Source organism: Poecile atricapillus, chromosome 3, assembly GCF_030490865.1.
Source record: "Poecile atricapillus isolate bPoeAtr1 chromosome 3, bPoeAtr1.hap1, whole genome shotgun sequence".
In the NCBI taxonomy this organism is placed as follows: Eukaryota; Metazoa; Chordata; class Aves; order Passeriformes; family Paridae; genus Poecile; species Poecile atricapillus.
The window spans coordinates 24,013,605-24,033,635 of NC_081251.1; the positions used below are offsets into that span (position 1 = coordinate 24,013,605).

Consider the following 20,031-nt stretch of genomic DNA (forward strand, 5'->3'; position numbering starts at 1 on the left):
AGATTGAGGTTTGAGATAAAGTCAGGAAGGTTACTCAGCACTAATTGTCATGGCCCAAATGGATTCTGGGAAAAAGAATTGAATTTATTTCCAATTAAAATAGAGCTGAATGGTGAGACACAAAGACAAAACTAAAACACCTACTCCTTAACCCCTTCTTCCAAGGCTGTTTCACTCCTTTGTTCCCCACTCTACCTTCTCCATGCTCCAGGTGGTGTGGGGGTGGTTGTGGTCAGTCCATTGCAGCTCCTCTCCTTCCTACTCATGTTCCAGAGTGGGCCCTTCCCATGTGCTGAAGTCCCTCAGGAAAAACTTGCAGCATGGGCTCTCCACAGGCTTCTCCACAGCCTGCAGGGGAATCTGCCCAGCATCACCTCCTCCCCGTCCTTCCTCTCCCACCTTGGTGTCTGCAGGGCTGTTTCTTACACTTTTGTTATCACTTTCTTAGATACACTTCTTGTCATCACTTTTGTTATGCCCTTTCTTAGGTACACTTTCAGAGAGGCACCAACAGCTGCTTTTGCCAGAATGTAGAGCAACACACCAGGGCTTCCCATCCTGGTCTTACCAGCATTAGAAGTGGTCATTGACACATCTTCAAGCAATCCCCCAGAGCTTCTCATTACTCTTATGGGAAAAATGCTCCAGAGCCATATTCCACTAAAAAGGGCACTCTCCCTATTTATAGCCTAGGAAGACTCTTGGGTAGCTTATACCCATTTGATTTGTGTCATGACACTTAAAATAGCTCATTTTCCTTCATGAAAATTTGAATCTACTGATGTGATGCCTGTGTTGGCTGAGGTTACATTCCTTCTCAACACAGAAATTAAATGTCTGTTTTGCGGAACTTCTCCATTTCTCTGACTATCTCAGTAACTCTTCTGTACAGCAGATCTTTTGAAATCAGTTTTCTTGAGAGCTGATGTATTCATGAAAGGGAAGTCCTGCCAGAGCCTCATCCTCCCACATTCCTCCTACTGAAAATGGACCAATTAGCAATTAAGATATATTTTTCTGTTTGTTTTGTTTTGTTTCCCGCAGTGGCAGCTCTAAGTTGTTGAAGAGATGATTTGCAATATATCTTCCTTCTCTCCAGTCATGTCCAGCTAGAACTGGAAACATGCGAAACATGGAAACATTCCCATGGAAACATTCCCATGGAAACAGCTGAAATTCCATTACTGGTGCCTAAGGGGGATTTACAGTAATCCCATTTCTTACTCCAGTCATCAAGGTAGTTTGCTGTAGGAGATGTAATCTTTCCTGGCACTGACAGTACTTTCTGATGTTGTCATCTCCAAACATTGTTGCAAAAAGTCCTGGTTTTTATACCAGGGCTTCTTCTAAAACATTATTAATGGGCTTCGTTCTGGCTGAAAGCATTTATACAAACCATCTGGTCATCAGTCTGACCTTGCTTATCCATGGATCCTGTTGCTGGTCACCACACCCTTTAGTTTACATAATAATTTCTGAGATTAAAAATACTACCGATTCCAGAGGGATGGAAGATGTATTTCCTTTGTCTACACAGTATTTTTTTTTTTTTTTTTTTTAAATAAAAAACAATATGGGTCTATCAGAGGTATTTGATTCCAGGAAAGCACTGTTACATTTTCCTCACATTTTCTTTTTACTTTCTTGTACTCATTCTTCCCATTTATTCTGAAACCTGTTATATTGAATCAGACTATCAAGTCTACCATCTATCAGAGATTTTACATTCCTCCTATAGAAAATATAGTATCTACGTTATATATCATTGAAAGACAAGATGAGTAAGCCTCTTTCCTCCTTCTCCACATCCCAGTTTGACTGATTTAAATGTAACACACCTTTTTTTTTATCTGGACCTTTGTCAGTCTTTTCCCACCTTTCTGTTGGAGATTATTTTAATGCCTTTGACTTAAAAATGAATGCCTCTGCTACTGTCATGTCATGGGAGGCCTGGGGACTCCAGCTTCCCCTGCTCATACAAATGCATTCCACCAAAACTGAGAAACAGATGAACCTTGTTTCGTATATCCATGTATTTAAAGTAAATGTATTAAAAATTGAAAATGAAATCGAAGTTTGCCTTAGAAATCAGTTTGTGAAACATCTTGATGATCACAACTAATCACTTTTGCTGGTGCAGTAATTCTTGGCAAGAGGATGACAGTGACAATGTAAGTTAATCCTCTGTACCAATACAACTTGGAGCAGCATTTCTCTAACAGATCTTTATCTGTATTTCATCATTCCCTGCATTGCCTCAAAGGGATTCCCTGCAGAACCCACACAGTTCAAGAAGTAATTTGGCCTCTGATTTTATTTATACTTCTCTTCAGCATCCATCTTACTTTTACATCTCTTTTTTGGAATAATGTATACGTTTTAACAACATATATTCGAATCTCATGAAAGAAACACACATTTTATCAACTTAAACTCAAGACAGCTACCAAATATCAAAGGCAGATGCAACCCCCTGAACAGTTCTTTATGAGGTTTAGGGCTTTTGTTACCCCAGTTTTGAGGATACAAGTCCTGTCATAAGCTCCAACACTTACTTAGCATCTCTCTTGTGTCAAGTAAAATACACAATTAGCCACAAAGATTTCCAGAATTGTTCTCTGATTTTCCTCTCCCTGCCAACTCAAGAATCCCAGTGATTCTCCAACTCAAGTGATCCCAGTCCTACAGATGGTTTGTACATCCACGATGCAGCACTCAATGTCTTGATAGCAGGATCACTCTAAAAGGGCTGTTTTCTGGCATTTGAGCTTACCTATCTCATTCACAGCTGAACAAAAGCTTAACATTTCTTTTCATCACTGAGGCTGTAGAGCCTGAGTGCAGGGAGGGATTTGGTCAGCTCATGAACTTCACAAGATCTTAACCTAATGGTTTGTAGCTTGGTCATTCTCTCTGCAAATAATGGAACTATCTCATTCTCCTCAGCCACATTTACATGAAACCTTCTCCATCCTGTTGGCAGCAGTTCATCTTTCATCAACTCTCCTGCCTTTACAACAAAGAAAGTCCTTTCTGAGGACTCTCTCATAGTCTGAGGCACCAATCCCAGCTATTAGGATCGTGTGATCAGGGAATTGAGGCAACCCAAAGGCTGTTACTTGCCCCAAGCCAGGTGATGCACTGAAAGCTGAGCAGGTGGGCAAACCCAAGGCTCGTGCCTTGTTCCATCAGTTATGGCAAGATGATATGTGATCAAACCTATCCAGCTCTCAAACACTTTTCAGTTGCTACTGAGATTGTAGAAGAGTATCCAGGAACCAGTTTTTGCCACACAGGTGTAGACACTGCTGATGTTCCCAAGGTCACATCTCCTGCCAATTTTGGACAAAGTCACTTGGTTTTGTCACCATGTGCCATCAACCTTGAAGGTGAGGTTTGCAGTGCAGCAGCCCCATCTCTGCTGGCTCACACAGGGAGGCCAGGTTGGGGCCATGGCTTATGCCTCCTAGGTACTTCCTGGAGATCTGGCTTAACATCCAAAGAACTGCATCTTACTGAGCCTTCCTTAGAAACAGACATAGTTTCATAGCTGAACTGGCATGTGAAGGAAACTGTCTTAACAACCACCTCAGGCATTCAAAGCATCCTCCCAGCAGAGACCAACACAGCACGAAACCTGTGAGCCTTTCACACTAAGTGTAAACCCATTTCCCTGGTCTATGTTTTTTGTGTTAAGAGCCTGCAAGGGAAAAGACAGCCAGCTACATACCTAGCTCTGTTTTACCAAGTTTATCACCAGCCTATCTGGGGTTGTTGCAATGTACTGATTAAACACTCAGATCAGAGAGGGTTCCAAAACAATCACCTAAGGGCAAGGGGAGCTGTAAGGAAATTGCAGAAATGCTCCCATTCTGGTGAGAGGTATTATCCCCATTTTACAGACAGGACAGCTGAGGCAGGAAGTCCCTCTCAGTCACGTTAAGCTTTGCTCCTGGCACTCATCATCTGGAGCTACTGGGGCTCCTCCGCATTCAGTGAGTCAGTAATCCCAGTGGGAGTTAAATCCATCACAAGGACCAGTATTTCCACAGCCAGGCAAGGGAATAGGGTAACTGCCAAAGGTTTCTATAAAAGATTTTTTGCCAAATCTCTGGTATGCTAAAGGTCCCTGAAATCTGCAGCTGCTCTTCCATCATGGTGGCTCCTCCTTGGCCTGATGCAGGCTGAGGCAATGCATTAAATCTGTACAAACCCACAGAATTCAGGCAAAGATCATCAAAAGTGTTTTAATGATTAAACCATGTCAAACATTAACTATGAAGTATATTCAGATGAGCCAAGAGTTTATTTCTAGCACATTTAGACAGCTTATTTTGAACATTATAGCTGCTGTACTGAGCTATGTAAAGACTCTGCAAACCAGTACCTAGAAATGTAGACACACGCACAAGCTTTGAAAATGTAAACATAACAGACACTGTCTCCTTCAAAATAAAGAATGAAAACCCACAAGACTAGTAAGAGAACTTATTAATTCCTTAAGAGATGTGCAAAAATTTGAAGAAAGATTTAAAAACAATTAAACGTGTTAAAACTGGCATTTATATAAGTATCAAAAAACCAAATAGCTAAACTTGAGCAATGACCAGCAGAAAGTCTTGCACAATTCAATTTTTCAGAGCTTAATGGACTCCATCATGGCAGATACCAGAATACCAGATACTGGCTTTGCAACTGACTCCTCATATGTGCAAGACAGCATTTTACAAGAAGGAGTAACTTTAACTAGCACTCAAACCAAATCCTTAGATAACAAGCCAAAACATTACCAGTGATACACACAACTCACATTACAGAAACAGACATTTCCAGCACATTTCAGTAACATTTAAAAAACATTATCTATGACTTACAACTGTTGAAACTTGCTTGTTTGGGGAAAAAAAACAAACATCAGGCACATTTTGAAAGTGAACATATGCTACATGAAGAACAGTTCAGATACCAACTTAAATACAGACAATTCCATCAGAAAAACATCTTTCTGGCTCTACTTTTAAATACACTTTTGGATATGTCACAGACTTAAACAGTAGCTCCTAAAATATGGATATGGCTATGGTAATAATACTTGAAACTGCCAGTTTCATATTAAAAACCACTCTTCATTTAGCATTTAAGAATTCTCAGAAATAAGAAGGAAAAAAAGAAAAAAAGAAAAAAGAATAGATGGGTCCACCCTGTATATGCTCTAAACTTTAGAGACAATATTTAAATCTTACTCGACTGTGTAAGTGCCAATTACTTTTATGTTAGTGACGCACTTCAAATAAAAAAATAAGATCTATTAAAAAGGTAAAATAACTTTTCCATCTGTTTTGTGACTGTTGAGTCAATTAAAGCCAAATATACAAAACTAAATGCGCCATTTCCAATTTCACTGTATCGAGTAAGAGATATGTAGCATCGTGTATCACACACAGAACAGTAAAATGATCAATGGATTCTTCTAAATGACCTTTATTAAAAAGTCAATCAACTGAAAAGTTGAAACATACCCTAATTTTTAAACCAGTAATAAGCTTTGGGCCCTGCTTTTTAATTTAAGGCATGTGTGTTTATCTACTGAAACCAGCATCATACAAATTACCTCTACAATCACATGCATGATCTATAGTTAAAAAAATGGAGGTTTAGATTACAGTGTTTTCAAATTGTGAATCATAATTCAGCACCTATCATATTGACTAGTAAGGCAACAGCAGTGTCGGATAATATGATAATACTCCCTTCCATAGTCTATAGCAGGGTCAGTGACAGCCCAGAATTATTTTTAAACTTTAACCTACTTTTATGTTCTGTATACAGTTTCTAGGGTGTTTGCACTGGTTAAGTCCTACATAAATCACACTATTCTAGGCAGGAATAGTTACAGTAGCCATTAGAGTATTAGTGCACAACTCTCATTGTGCTTACAATCAGATGATTTTGTTGTTGGGGTTATCAAAATGGTTTTTCAGTTTGGTCTTCAATCCTTCCTTTGTTTCCTTTGTTTCACATTGTTCTCAAGGGAAGAAAAGCTGTTTGTGTACCCGTTCGCAATGGCCGTGGAGCCGTTCTGATACTCTTTCCTCCTCGAGGATGCCTTCCTGTTGTAAGTCTAGAATACGCCAAAAGACACATGGTTTTGCTTAAATAGATATAAATAACCACTTCCTCACAGTAACTCTAGAAACACTAAAGTAAACTTGCATTCATCATTTTTGAAGACCTTGTGCCGGTGGCAAGAGTCTAACAAGCTCTACCACTTTTTGTGTATGAGACTACACTATGCCTTTCATTCATCACAGTGAGAGGAGTAGTTCACTTAAAAAGAAAAAGGCTTGGCAGTATGATGGTAGTGTTATACTAATAGTAAATTAGAAACAAGGGAAGCAATTTTATGAGCAGACTATGGGATAAGAATATACTCAAAATGACATGTGAGGAAGAAGGTTTGAGGCACTGTAGGTGACAGTACCTTGAACAAAGCCAGAACAAGAGGTAGGTAAACAATAAAAGTGAGGGAAGTTCAGAGATAGAAATGTGATGGGAATTTCCATTGGCTAACACAAGAATCAAAAACCAACAGGACTGGAGAGACTGTCTAAAAAAATTACAGACAGTAAAATATATATTATTTTTTTTTCAAAGAGGCTCAGCTGCCTCACAAAAGCATACTTCCCCAAATGAATTTCCCCAAATAAAATTCCCCAAAGGAATTTAAACAGTTGAAAGTTAAAGTATGAGCAAAACTGACAAAGAAAATCAAGTAATATCTGGAATATATTGTAATGTTTAATAAGCATGTTCATATGCAGCAAGTGATAGAAATCATGGGACTGATTTCAAGAAGTACCTGAAGAACAGACTGGGAAGCCTGCTGTGTTTCCCCCCATGAATCATTCTCACCAGAACCAAAATGCTCAAATATCTCAAAAGACATTTGAAACCTATAACAGAGTTTGCTTGTTTGGGGGCAGCAGGCTGTTGGTTTGATTTTCTGCACACAGTAGTACATGAATTTCTGTAGACAGTAGTTGTACATCTTTGTACAGAGCCCAGTTGTGAACTACTCAGAATAACACATACCAAGCCTGGATCTGTTCAAACATGAAATCTGATTTATAGAAACAACTAAATCCAACAACTAAATCCAACAACTAATTTTCCATGTGAAAATACAATCAAATGCCTGTAGAAGTGAACAAAATTTAGATTTCTGCATGTTATGAGTTTAGGAAGTCTCCCCTTGTAAAAGCAGAAATGAACAATTCCTTCAGATGCCTCACAGGTTCACATGCTGCTGGTTTATATTTCAGACTGGAAAGGTTTGTCTTACATAAAGCTCATCCTCTCCCTTACCTGAAGCTAAATTGCAGTAAGCCATTTTGGTGTATCACTCTGGCTTACTGAAATTACTAAGCACCCTGAATTATGGGTACAAAACATCAGAAGATCTGAAAGTAGACGGTAGCTCAACAAGTGTAATACTTCGAGAACATATGCATGTTAGTGAAGGATAGCAAAAGGACATTCCAAGCATATGTTTCTGTAACAGCTTTCCAGTGAGATACAGCCAGCAGAATGCCAGAAAGAGTTGATGAATATTACTTTTACCTGAATATAGAAATTTGTGAAGAGGATAATCAAAGAAATCATGTAAAAAATCTGAAAATACAGCCACCCCTGAGGAAATGCACATGGCCAAACAACACCACAGCTGGTCTGGAAGATTGTCAAGACAAACTGAATCTGGGGAGAGAAAACAAAAATAAGAGAAATGGAGCACATTAATGGAAGGAGGGAAAAACCCATAAGTGACCAAAATCTCAACAGTTATTTCCAAAACAAGTAAAGAGTACGTAATACTGTGTGTTTGAGAAGTGCTTTCCCCGTAAACCTGAGTTAGCAACATTCAGATTGTGGTATCCTGTTAGGTGTGTTTATTTGTATTTTTCCATTTTAGAACATTAGAATAACCTATGTGGAATTGATATATAAATGTCTCAAGGAAGAAACACCACCTTCTTCCTAGTGAAAGTTCATTGGGATTTGACTTTACCATCCTAATGGAATAGATCTACATCTCACTGCTTCAGCTGCACAAGACCTGGGGTCACTTGGTCTACATGTAGACCCCTGCAATCCCTTCCCACAGACAGGAACTGTCTGACATATGGCTCCCGTGGAAGAACTTTTGGGGTAAAGGCTGCAGCGAAGCTGAGGAGCCGGGGAGGAGGATAAGGGTACAATTATCTTTAATTATCTCTTTTGGAAAAACAGAGTTTGGGCTTATGTGATGCAGAGGGCCTTAGGCAAAATTCATCCTCACATAAAGGCTACCAGATTAGGGAATGTTTATTTAAAAAGGGAAAGACTGTTCTGCACTGCTGTTTTGCTGCACTAACAGCTATGCATGTAGGGCAGGCAAGGAAGTGAAAGCCGCTATGACAATAGCCAGGGGAGCAACCGAAGCTCCAAGACACTGCATTCTAGCACTAGAGCAACCAGGATGAAGAACAGAGCCTAAATCTGGAAAGAAAAACAGAAACAAACCTCAAACCAAAGCAAACCCCCCCCCCATGCCTCCCATGAAAATAATGAGCCCTCAGCTACAATACTTAGCCATCCTTCAGAAAAAACATTGCTAAAAAAAACATGTTGAGAATCAACACTGTGAACTGCTGGCAGTAAATGTTATTAATTATCACCAGCAAATGTTTTTAAAACTATTCACAGCTCTGAGATGGTGGGGGGTGGGGAAGAATATAAATAATTTATCTCTAGGTTTCAGTTTGGCCCCCTACAAAATGGGGAAGCGAGAACACTCATGCACATTTCCTTGTTGTGTTCTGACATGTACACATTGAAACCTGGTTCTTGTGCAGTATCACTACCGCATGTGCTGTATTACTTAATTTCCCTGCTCTTATCACCTCCAGCACACAGTGGTCAGGATTCATCACCACACACACTAGAAACAATGCAAACAGATACAAGGAGTCCAACACAGAATTACAAGAGAAAAAAATCTGCCCATTATAAGTGCAGAAAGAGAGCAGAAATATTAAATAGTTTTTAATAAACCATTTACAACTGCATGCAAAAGTAGGACAAAAAAAGGCATTGTCCCGCAGGGCTAAAATGGCCCTTGTTGGCTGTGGATGGCATTGCACTCAGTTCCTGATCTGTCTCAGCCTGACCAACCAAGCACAGGGAAGAGCAGGCAAGTTCAAGTGGGCTCGGAAGAAAAGCCGCCTCCCCTGGCTACTGAGTCCCAGAAATCCCAGCACTGCAACTCCCAAATGCATCTAGCGACACAACATGGTGGGGGGGAGAAAGATCCCACAGACCTCAGCACTGATTCATGTACATCTCAGTCCCCAGCTCCCCACTGTCTTGAAAACAGAGCAAACAGATGTGCAGAGGCTGGATTTCTAAGGTGATGTAGGCACCACAAGATGTAGAAGGTACTAGCTCTCATTCTCTCTTCTTCTATCCCCTGCCAAAATTTCCTGACTCGGTAAAGACAAGAAGACCTCATCATGAATACAAGAGCCTGCTGAAGCATTGAAGAGCCAATCACTCACCAGCTGCCCCTGAGTGATGTACTTCTTCCACCACAGATAAGGACGCATTGCTGGAACAGCGGACAATCCGTAGTAGGAGTACATGAGGACATGGATAAAGCTGTTCAGTGTGGCACCAAAGTAAGCTAAAAAAAGGGCAAGGGAAAAAGAAAGTACACTGCATTACCAAGAAGGAACATGCTGTTTCATGGAACCTACAAAAATAACAAGTTCAAAATGTTACTATTTAAAATATGATTTATCTTAGAAGAAAAGCAAGAGGGTTCTTTTTTTACCCTGTTTTTCGTTCTGCCTACCCAATGGAGTAGCTGAGCTGCTCTGCAGCTTTGTGCTTTACACCAGCCTTCTGGTTTTGTTTCCTCAAGTTATTCTTTTTCACATCTACATTGTGGTTTCCCAAGGGAACTGAGGAAACTGATAAGAAGGAGGAATGCTCACATACCAAACAATCAATAGCTTCACCCATCTACTTTTAGGATGATTTCACTTCCTTCCACACAGAAGCCAATTTTGTCATAACCAAAAGCTTCAGATATCTTCAGAAACTGCAAGTTAGCTATTTTATTTGTCCTTGTTTACAGTTTAATCATTCAAGAAACTTCCAGCTTAACATTGAACTGCATAGAACTGTGATGACACAACAAAACATAAAGCTTAGAAGAAGAAAAACACATGACTAGAAATGGCACAAAAGTGTTTTCAAGACCACATAAGAACAAGATAGAATCTAAGTATATGAAGTTTCGACTGCTGTATGAACAAGAATTTACTTCCTTGGAGGAGAATGTATTTCCAGATGCAGACTTTTTATAAGTTCAGTATTACTCACCGTTGTGCTGACAACACAAAACAAATACAAGTTTCTGTGCTGTTTGGCTCAGAGAACAGACTCCTGAGGAATGCAACCTCTTGGTCTGCATTGCCAGCAGCTCACATCCATCGGGTTTGAAAAGGTTCCTCTTGAATGGAGTGTTCAACAAAGCTAGTATCTATAAGCTGCACATCCTAACCACTGCTAAGCCATGCTAATGCAGTTAGGAAACTAGATGGCCAGCTAAATGCAACGGACGTAAAGAATTAAAGCCGGGTTGCCAAAGGTTAGCAGGATTTAGACATGAAAAACATGGAAATCTTCCACTTAAGATTCATTCCCTCATATTCATTAGTGCTCAGGGGACGAGATTTTAACTGAAATAATTTGTTATGGCCAGTGGTATAATAAGATTAAATTAAGAAAGTCATATCTCAAGTGTACTTTAAAGATACAAGCACAAGAGTCACTTTTAGCTGTTCTACAGCTGAAACGAGCTTCTGGCTTGACTTGGGAAAGAGTATTGTTTTCATCAGAAGGACTGTAACTACAGCAAAAAATAGAAAGCAAGGTTGATAGGTACCTGACCTAGGCTAATTCACCTGATAAATGTCACACATAAATTCTGAATGTCACACAGACACTCTTTCCTAGAGGCAGCTAAATTCCTGCAACCATCTACCAAATAGTTGCAATTCAGCAAAGTAGCTTAATATGGTACAGAACAAATCCTGCAGCTGAAGGTACCAGAGATATTTGATCAAAAGACCACCAAAACAAAGCCCCTGTTGCAGATGTTCCCCCACCATAACCCAGTACTTACAGTGACCACAAGGCACCCAGTTCATAACAAACCACCAGATGTTCAGCATTGTTGCATGGTGGTAGACATGCAGAACCGTGATCTGATGATTATTTTTCCTCAAAATGAAAAAGAAGGTATCCATGAACTCAATGAGTTTGGAGAAATAGTACCACCAGAGGACACGTATGATCTGGAAAGGAGGAATCAAGTTTTAGAAGCACTGCACATTGTGGGGGCTTTCAACTCTTATGTTATCTAAGTAATTAAAATCCAGATTCTGCCCTGCACGACTTGTACTGAAGACACTGCTGGGATATTCTGTAACAGTTCTGCCTCATGTTTCTCCATAGGAGACTGAGGAACAAAACTATAGCTACAGCTGAAAACAGGATGACAAAGACTACTTCAGGAGGCTAGTGCTGTGCATCTGGGTTGTCCTGGGAGAAATAAGAAAATACTTAACCACAGTTGGTGCTGCAGTGCTCTCTGTAAAGGAGAGGTCAGAAGTCTGACCAGAAGAAAGTATCACCACATCTCAGAAAGAGAAGGGTAGTCTCAAAACAGAGTGGTGGGATACAGTCAAAAGACCAAGTCCTCATTTTTTCATCTGGGGACACTTGAAAATTTGCACATAGTTATTCACAAAAATACCTTATGTCTGACAGTGCACTGTCTATTGCACTGCAAAGGGAGGAAAAAGTTTATAGTTTAAGCCAAATGTGCATAATCAATACCTTTCTGCTCTTCACTTACACTCAAGTGGACAATTTGAAACATTACCAGCTCTAAGTCTCCATTACAGTACCTTCATATCAGCCTCTCCTCCACTGTGTGTATCCTGACAGAAGAAATTGTATCCTCCTTCCAATACTCCCGTCACCAGCTGAGCAAATAAAAAAAAATAATGTTATTTGGGGAGAAGGCTGAACTCTGTGGCACCTGCGAACTGCCACAGTGGCTCTGCCCAGACATCTGGTGTCAAGAGAATCCTGGGTACCTGAGTGTGGCATTAGGTTGAATACAAGTTCCAAGCAGTGATCAAATCATAGGGAAGGGTGAATTAATAAATTTTACCAATTGACGTATACCAAAATAAAAGTAGGAGGTAACATTTTATCCCTACTTATCCCACACTGTGTGAGCACTTTCAGAGTCATATTCCACACACATTCTCAAGAAATCTTCTTTGCTGATAGTCTCATTCTTAGAGAAAGAAAATAACCGAAGTTCAGTAAGTACATTTTTCTTCTGATTACTTTTCAAAAGAGTTACATCTTTAAGAAATTTTATACTCAAGAGATTTGATTACAATTTTTTCAACAACATATTTCCATTGCCATTCTTCAAGATCTTTTTAAGCAATTCACTCATCCCAAGTACATTACATCCTTCCCAATATAAGTGACTTCCTCTGCAGGATATGCCACTGCCTGCCTGACTTCCTGGCCTAATAAGTAACACCTCAAAGATAACAAAATCACTGTTAAGAGTAATGACCAACTATTTATTAGTCATGACAGATGACAGGGTGTCTGCTGTGGAGGGGCTGGCTCAAATCTCTAGAGAAACAAGACCCATGCTGGATGTTCTCACCCTTTCACAGATGGTAGGAGACGGTAGGACAGGTTGAGGGTAGAATGGGAGGAGGGAGTATGTGCAAGGATGTGAACAAGATCCTCTTTAATATCTTAACAGAAAGATCATTGGACATAAGCTGTTTATAAAGATGTTCTTCCTCTTGGGAATAGCATGAGGAGAGGAGTAACAGCTTTAGGCAACTCCCAAGTGAAAAAAAAAACCCTCTTAGACATCTTAAAAAACATCTGAAAGGCAGAAGCAAGTTGTATGTTTTTGGCCATGTCTATCTGCAGAATAAAAAATAGCTTTGCAAAGCCACCATAGAAACTCCTTGCACTAAAAGCCATTTTAAAAGATCACTTGATTAAAGGACTACAATATCTGGTATGACTAAATGCTGCTCAGAACTGTGAACAGGAAGCTAATTTTAAAAGGTTCAATAAAGATTATCACTTAAATGATCTACCTTTCCCCAATGCTATTTCTTTCATGCCTCATTTTCCCCCTAAATTAGCTTTTAAAATACTCAGTCAGCCTAGGTAATTATTTTTGACCTTCAAACAGAATTATTGCTGCAATTTAGGGGCAAAAATGTACATCTAGTTATATCATAATATACAGACCTGGAACTATCTCCTGTATTAGAGATAAATCAATAGCATGCTGCCACAGCAAGGGCAGGGCAGCCATGCACATCAGCAGCAGACCCAGGCACTTTCCCTACCCAAGCAACAAAGGGAAGGCAGCCATGGAAGGACTCCTCTCCTGGCTGCAGGACTCTGTAGTGGACACCAGTTTAAAAGTAGTACCTTGCTGAAGGACCAGCTGTGCCCCAGAGCAAGCTTTGCACCAAGCCACTTTCAAGCCACTGAGGGAAAGACTGTGTGGCCTTGCAAGTGCCTGCCAGTCCCTCAGACAGAAGACCACATTGTGCTGTGATCGTGTTAAGAGCTTACAGATGTTTTCATACAGTTCTCATAGTTCAAGGAAGTGTTAGGAATAGAAGGAAAATAACATTGTTTATATTGTAATTAATCCAAACAATGTCCATCATTTATGCTGCACTCCATAAACTTCTTCCCAGTAAAGGCTGGCATAGTGAATCCACAGAGCTTTTCCTGCAAGTGGTACAGGTTCACCACCTAAAGTGTAAAGCAACCAAAGGTGTCTCTGTGGATCCCACCTCTCTAAAGGAGAATGGCATCAGTGTGGCTATGAGCAGTGGCTTGAGCTCAACCCTGTACTCCCTTGTTTACAAAAGAACATATTATTGTATGCTAGGAATTGTAACACTCTCACAACCACAAATGACATAAGCAAAGCAACATTTGTAGGAAATGTCAGCATCTTTTATCATATAAATAGCTAGTATAGTCACAAAAATAATTTCATTCCCCACTTTCCAGAAGGAAATAATTGGTAAAAAGCTGCTACAGCTGCCCACAAACTGCTGTTGCTGCCCACAAACCTTACTCAGTGCAACATACATGTAAATAATCTTTTTCCCCAATTAGCCAGCTGTTCCTTTGCCTGGCATCACTATTTCTTGCACCCACAATACTTTCATCACATGCTGGAAGGCTTCAGAAAACAAAACCAAGAGATCACTCTGAAACATGACCACAAATGGCTCCATTATGCACGGGTGTACAGCCCCAGGGAACTGCTTCCCTGCCACCACAAAAGTGATATGGAGGGGTCAGAAATTTCCAGCAGTGCATTTAAGTCCTTGCTCACACAATTTTTGTGGTCTGTTCCCTGGATGGCCAGCATTTCCAAGACCCACTTGCACTACTGTACAGTAGGTCTGAGACTTGCCCAGAAATAGAGCGGTGGCTCCTCTGTCAGTACAGCCTTGAGACAACCTTTCCTTTCTTGCCCGCTGTCTCCAGAAGTCCTTCATCTTCAGGCTGGCAGGAGTCCAGGCCTGCTGATGGCACTGCTGATGAACAATCACAGGCAAATCTCTCAAGAAATTAACATGTGCAGAAAAGGCCAATTATAACCATTTGCACTTGAGTAAACCACATCACGTGGTTTCTAAGCAGCACAAAAAGACAGTTCCTTCATAAGCTAATTAAAATGGTACTCAAACTCAACGTTAAGTCCCTCAGTTCAGGGGAAAAACCTGAAGCTCAAGGTTGCATTTGTGCTGAAACAACCCACACTTTCCTCCCCTGCAATGAAGTTTTCTTTTTTCCTATTGATTCAGTTTTGTAATTCTGTTGCTGAATTCCTTGAAATGCCCCGGCATATGCTGTTTTATCAACTTTGCTGCCAAAATAAGCCAGAACTCTAACACCAGTCTGAGTGGGTGGAGGAGAGGTGTTACAGGGAGGATTTTGTTTTTTTTCTCGTGATAAAACTAAAGTCTGAGACTCACTGGAGAGGGGCAGATAGGAGACCTAGCACTGCATGATGCTGTCAAGGCGTGATGGGTTTACAAGGTTCAAAACAGAGCTAGATCAGAATGAAGAGAAACAGAAGTTCATGTCTGATCAAAGCAAGCAAATGCCTGCACAGATAGGGAACTTTATCTTTACATGAACGCAGTTACTCTAGAGCAGAGATAAGGGCTTCAGGAGGGTGGAGAAAGAAAGGGGAGAAGAAATAGCAGCCTAGCTGCCACCCATGGCTCATGTGACACAGTATCTTTAACAGAGTCCCCTGCTTCCCAAAACTTTTCCTACAGCATATGCAACACCTCAGGAAAATCTAAGACTTTTTGCAGGCAGATTCATTAGGGAATTAATTTTTTCAGAAGATGCGGAAAAAAGACAGCAAAGAGATCGATTAAGGAAGTGAGCCTTCATCATTGACCAGTTTTCTCTAATGAAAGCCCAGGTGGTCCAGATCACTTGGCCAGTTTTGCTAATAAACACCCTGAAATAACATAGGTCTGTGTGCTGTATAACTGGGTAGCTGACACTCTCCCCTCTTTGCTAAATCACCCAGCTGAGACTCAAGCAGAGGCACAGGCCCTACTCAGTGTTGCAAGACACCTTGTGATCCCAGCACAGAGCAGCAATACAGGGGGAAGCAGTGCTGCCTCTGCTGTTCCAGCTGCTCCTGCAGCCCCTCCAGACACAGCCATGCCAGCCAGCAAGTGATCAGCCCATATCCTGTAACCCCTGCCAGTCCCTGATAGGCACCTTCATCACGCAAGAAGACTCCCTTTGAAGCCCCTGCCTGAGGCATAAGAGTGTTATTTCTACTTTAAGTTCAAGCACTGTAGATTTTTACAGAATAAAACTATGTTTGTCCCCAAAGAACATACTGTCCTCCTGAAGTATGTGATAAATTAGCCTAGAGAAACCTCTCCAGCTCCCCTAGATCTGTCTTGCCTGTTATATTGTCAGGGACAAGTGCAGTCCACTTCTCTGCAAGCACCAAAGCCCAGCCAAGTCATTAAATATCCCCATAAAAAGGTATAGCAAGCACAGACAGAAACTATTAGGAATACCACATAACAGGTCTAAAATTTCTAGCTATTTTAGACCAAAGTGCACAATACCTAGAGTTACAGAAATGCTATGATGCCAAATTCCCCCATGATATTTCTTACAATAATTCAGACATAAAGGCTGGAAAACCAAGTAGGTCATCCTTTTCATCGCAGTTGGGAGGATGCCTCGCTTTAACATCTTGTTTTGGTCACATAATATGCAAACTGAGCTGTGATGCTATGAATCATGACCTGAATCACCATAGCTATAATTCAGGAAAAACTTCAAAGTAGGGTTTCAGGTGTACTGTACACAAGCTATTAAAGCAACTTATTTTCAGACAGGCTACTAAACAAGTTCATAACTGGTGACATGTTATGATTTTCCACACAGTAGGACTGAAAAATTTTCATCCAACTGAAACTCAAAAAGTCAGCAAGGAGAAAATCAGGGAGTTACACAAGTTTTCTGAGTGTTGTTCCTCATCATTCTAACTTAAAAACAAGTAAGTGTACTATGAATTGCTACTGATATATGGCTAGTCCTTCAAAGGAAAATTTCCAAGACTGATAGACATAACCAGGGGTACCACATGCTGTGCACCAACGGGGGTAATTGTGCAGGTACTTGAGATAGAGAACATACCTGGAGGTGCAAGAACCCATTTTTTCCCCACGCCCTTTGGCTGTCTCCCTGCAAACATCAAGCACTGTGGTGTTATGTCAGCATGGCTTTCTGCTTTGTTGCATTTTAATGGGATCAGTCCCTTGTTGCAGAGCATCACTTGCCCTCACATCCAGCTTGTAAGTGCTGCCAACCACATTTCATTGCCACCATCATATGTTTAATGATCTCCATAAATGCTCTAGCTTTATGTATGTCCATTTACAAGGAGAAGGTATATTTACAATACTAATGAACAGTTCCATAAGGATAATATTAGATTAAGAACAACACTCATGTTCATGTAAAACATTTTGCTATATTGGAACAAGGGATCTTAATATTCACTGTATTTTAGTTATGTCATTGCTCCACGATATAACAGCTATTTATCTGGTTACAAGTCTGAGGACTACTTCAGCATATAATGAACAGTCCTCTCTTGGTAACCAGTTTATTGTTAGCAGAGAAAAGGCATTTATAGGATCAACAGTTTAGGCATTTTCTCTTGTTTAAATTTACCAGCAGGTTTTGTAACACAGCAGAATGTTACAGTAATTTAGAAACTATGAGTTTTATTCCAAGTGTTCAAAGAAGAAAGATTGACTATCCTGGGAGTTTTATCCACACTTGGTACAACTGAAGAAAAGTCTGCAGTTGTAAACTGTCAATAACATAACTGAAGGTTAAAACAATAGATCACTACATAACTGTAAATATTACCTGCAAAAAATAATACAGACGGACATTGATGCCAACATCAACACTTAGATTTAGACAAATTAAACTGATCAACACACACCTTTTCTGGATTATAACATCCTTACAAGGAGGTTAGAAATTTAAGCACATCAAGAACACAAGTAGCTCCAAGTACCTACTGAATCCAAAACTGCTTCCAACTGAACAATTACATATCAAATTTCTTAATAACCCAACACAGTAATTTTTGAGTAGACAATTCACTACACAAGAGAAATAACATTGAATTTAAATAATTTAATCTCTAAACACTCACCTTGTAAAACACTACAGAATTAACTACAAACTTAAAGGAGAATTGCAGCTTATATGCACTTCTAAGCTCATGCAGAGGAAAAAAAAAATAAATTAGTAGTTTTAGACCTAGGTTGTATTTGAAAAGACTGTAGTGAAAGAATTTAAAAGAGGATGTTGAAAAATTAAATATCTTGTTACAGAAAGACAAAATACTTTGGTTTAAAAGTGTGCCAGAATATTCTGTACATTAAAGTAAAAGAGTAATTTTCTGACCACAACATTATTTACACTACCATAGCTCTTCATTTTCACTTGAACAAAAACACAGCACTGAGTAAAAGCAGCTAAAGAGCTCTCTGGGAAGTGGAAAACTTTACACTGCCTATATCTTTGGGTTTTTATGAAAGGAAATAAGTTCACAGAAAGTTCAGTTCAGTGAGAAATATATTTGTACGTTTAGATTTTAAGCTCAAAGAAACAGATAAATCACAATGGCACTGTTTCAGCAACTTTTTTTTCCAAGCAAAACTAAGAGAATGCAAAAGAACCTATAGGAAGCTTACGGAAATAGATGCAAGGAGTGTGTGCATGATTAAACACAAGTAAATAAACCATTTTGCCCTGCAGATAAAGCCAGTTTTGCTACAAAGTACTTTCTACAGTCCACCAGCACAATTGCATCAAACAAGGAGAACTTACTAAAGGAGAGCCAAGTTCATGCTGAACGATCAGGCCTTCACTTGCACTGAGCAAAGCGCATTTGAAACATTGCTAAACAAGGTCAGCAGGGATGTTTAAGGCAAGGCTTGTTTCACACCATCCTTAGAGGTAACACTACAATTAGGGTTTTCTCCTCAGAGAAGCGACATCGAAAATGGTCGCACCACTACTGCAGATGCTTCCCAAATTCAGGAGCACTCTGCTCACAGATTATTTTCAACATGAGGCAATGTAATTAAAACAGACATTGCAAAACTGACCAACCCTTTTTCTCTTACCTCATAAAACATATACAGGGAAAGCAGTGTAAGTCCAAGGTTGTATATCACTAGAATACCCCTGCATGAGAACGGTTGCCTATTCCGCATGTACTTTGGCCCTAGCCAGACGATTAGTAAGTACAAGGCTGAGAAGATAAAGGTAGGTGTGTAGTTCTCCAGAAGAAGCCATCCTTTTACTCTGGGGTCTGGGAAACAAACAAACAAAAACATAAAAACACTTAGATCTTGTAAGGAGAAGAATTCAACACATCTAAAAATAGCTGTACCCAAAATGCTTCCAGAGCTGGAATATCAAAGAAAAACGAAGGACGTGCAGCAAGCCCTCTTACTAAGGGCCACATTGCTCATTACAAACAACAACATTTTATTTACATATTTAAGAAAGCAGAAATAATTCTTTTCCTAAGGCAAAAATATTCTTAAGCTATTACTTAAGTTATTATTTTTAAATACTCATTACCATTCAGAACTGTCACCCACCTGAATACCACAGATAAAATTATAAAGAAAAGCTTCAACAAAGCTCTCCCTTTTACTTGCTCAAACCAACCCTTCCCAATGGTACACATCTTATTTCCTAGAGTCAGCAAACCTAGGAGTGAATCAGATACCTTTGTAGTTATAGGTGGATGATCCTGATAGTTATTTTTCAGTCAATTGTAACACAATTAGATCATATATGTGCTATTAGAAAGAATTAAATTTTGGACTCCTTGTATGGGCAAGGACAAGTATGGAACACAGAGCAGTCAGTTCCGCCTGAGTAACCAGCTGGCAATGCATCAACTTCTCAGGAAAAGCACATAAACCACTCTGAATCAGAATTTTAGGGGACTACTTGGAACATTAGTGTGATCCTTTTGAACCACAACTGTGTTGTCCACACCTGGCAACAGCACAGTGTCTCTCTCCTCTCACTAAAGTCAGCCCAAAGTACTGAAACCAAGTTAACTAAAATATAAATGAACAATTCAAGTACTGCTGTCATTCACAGTCTTGACTTAATTTTAAAGGAGTCATACATACACGGGTCCTGAATGTAAGAAATGAAGCCTTAAAACTGTAGGCTGGAAAGTAGGTAGGCAAGCCAAGGAATTGTTCGGATTTGCCACCTTTATGGTTCATGATTTTTCTT

At 39.9% G+C, this 20,031-nt stretch overlaps 1 protein-coding gene across 6 annotated transcripts in view; it reads right to left on the minus strand.

Annotated features, from left to right (window-relative positions):
* Positions 1–4,221: 4,221 nt before the first annotated feature.
* Positions 4,222–20,031, minus strand: part of ELOVL5 (ELOVL fatty acid elongase 5) — a 39,540-nt gene continuing 23,730 nt past the window's right edge. For all 6 annotated transcript variants that reach the window (XM_058834638.1, XM_058834640.1, XM_058834642.1 and 3 more), the window contains exons 3-8: positions 18,894–19,081; positions 12,015–12,092; positions 11,228–11,399; positions 9,594–9,718; positions 7,621–7,755; positions 4,222–6,121 (exon numbers count right to left, since the gene is read on the minus strand). In XM_058834638.1, the coding sequence (XP_058690621.1) occupies positions 5,990–6,121; positions 7,621–7,755; positions 9,594–9,718; positions 11,228–11,399; positions 12,015–12,092; positions 18,894–19,081 (830 nt within the window). In that variant the 3' untranslated portion in view covers positions 4,222–5,989. The remainder of the gene's footprint in view (positions 6,122–7,620; positions 7,756–9,593; positions 9,719–11,227; positions 11,400–12,014; positions 12,093–18,893; positions 19,082–20,031) is intronic.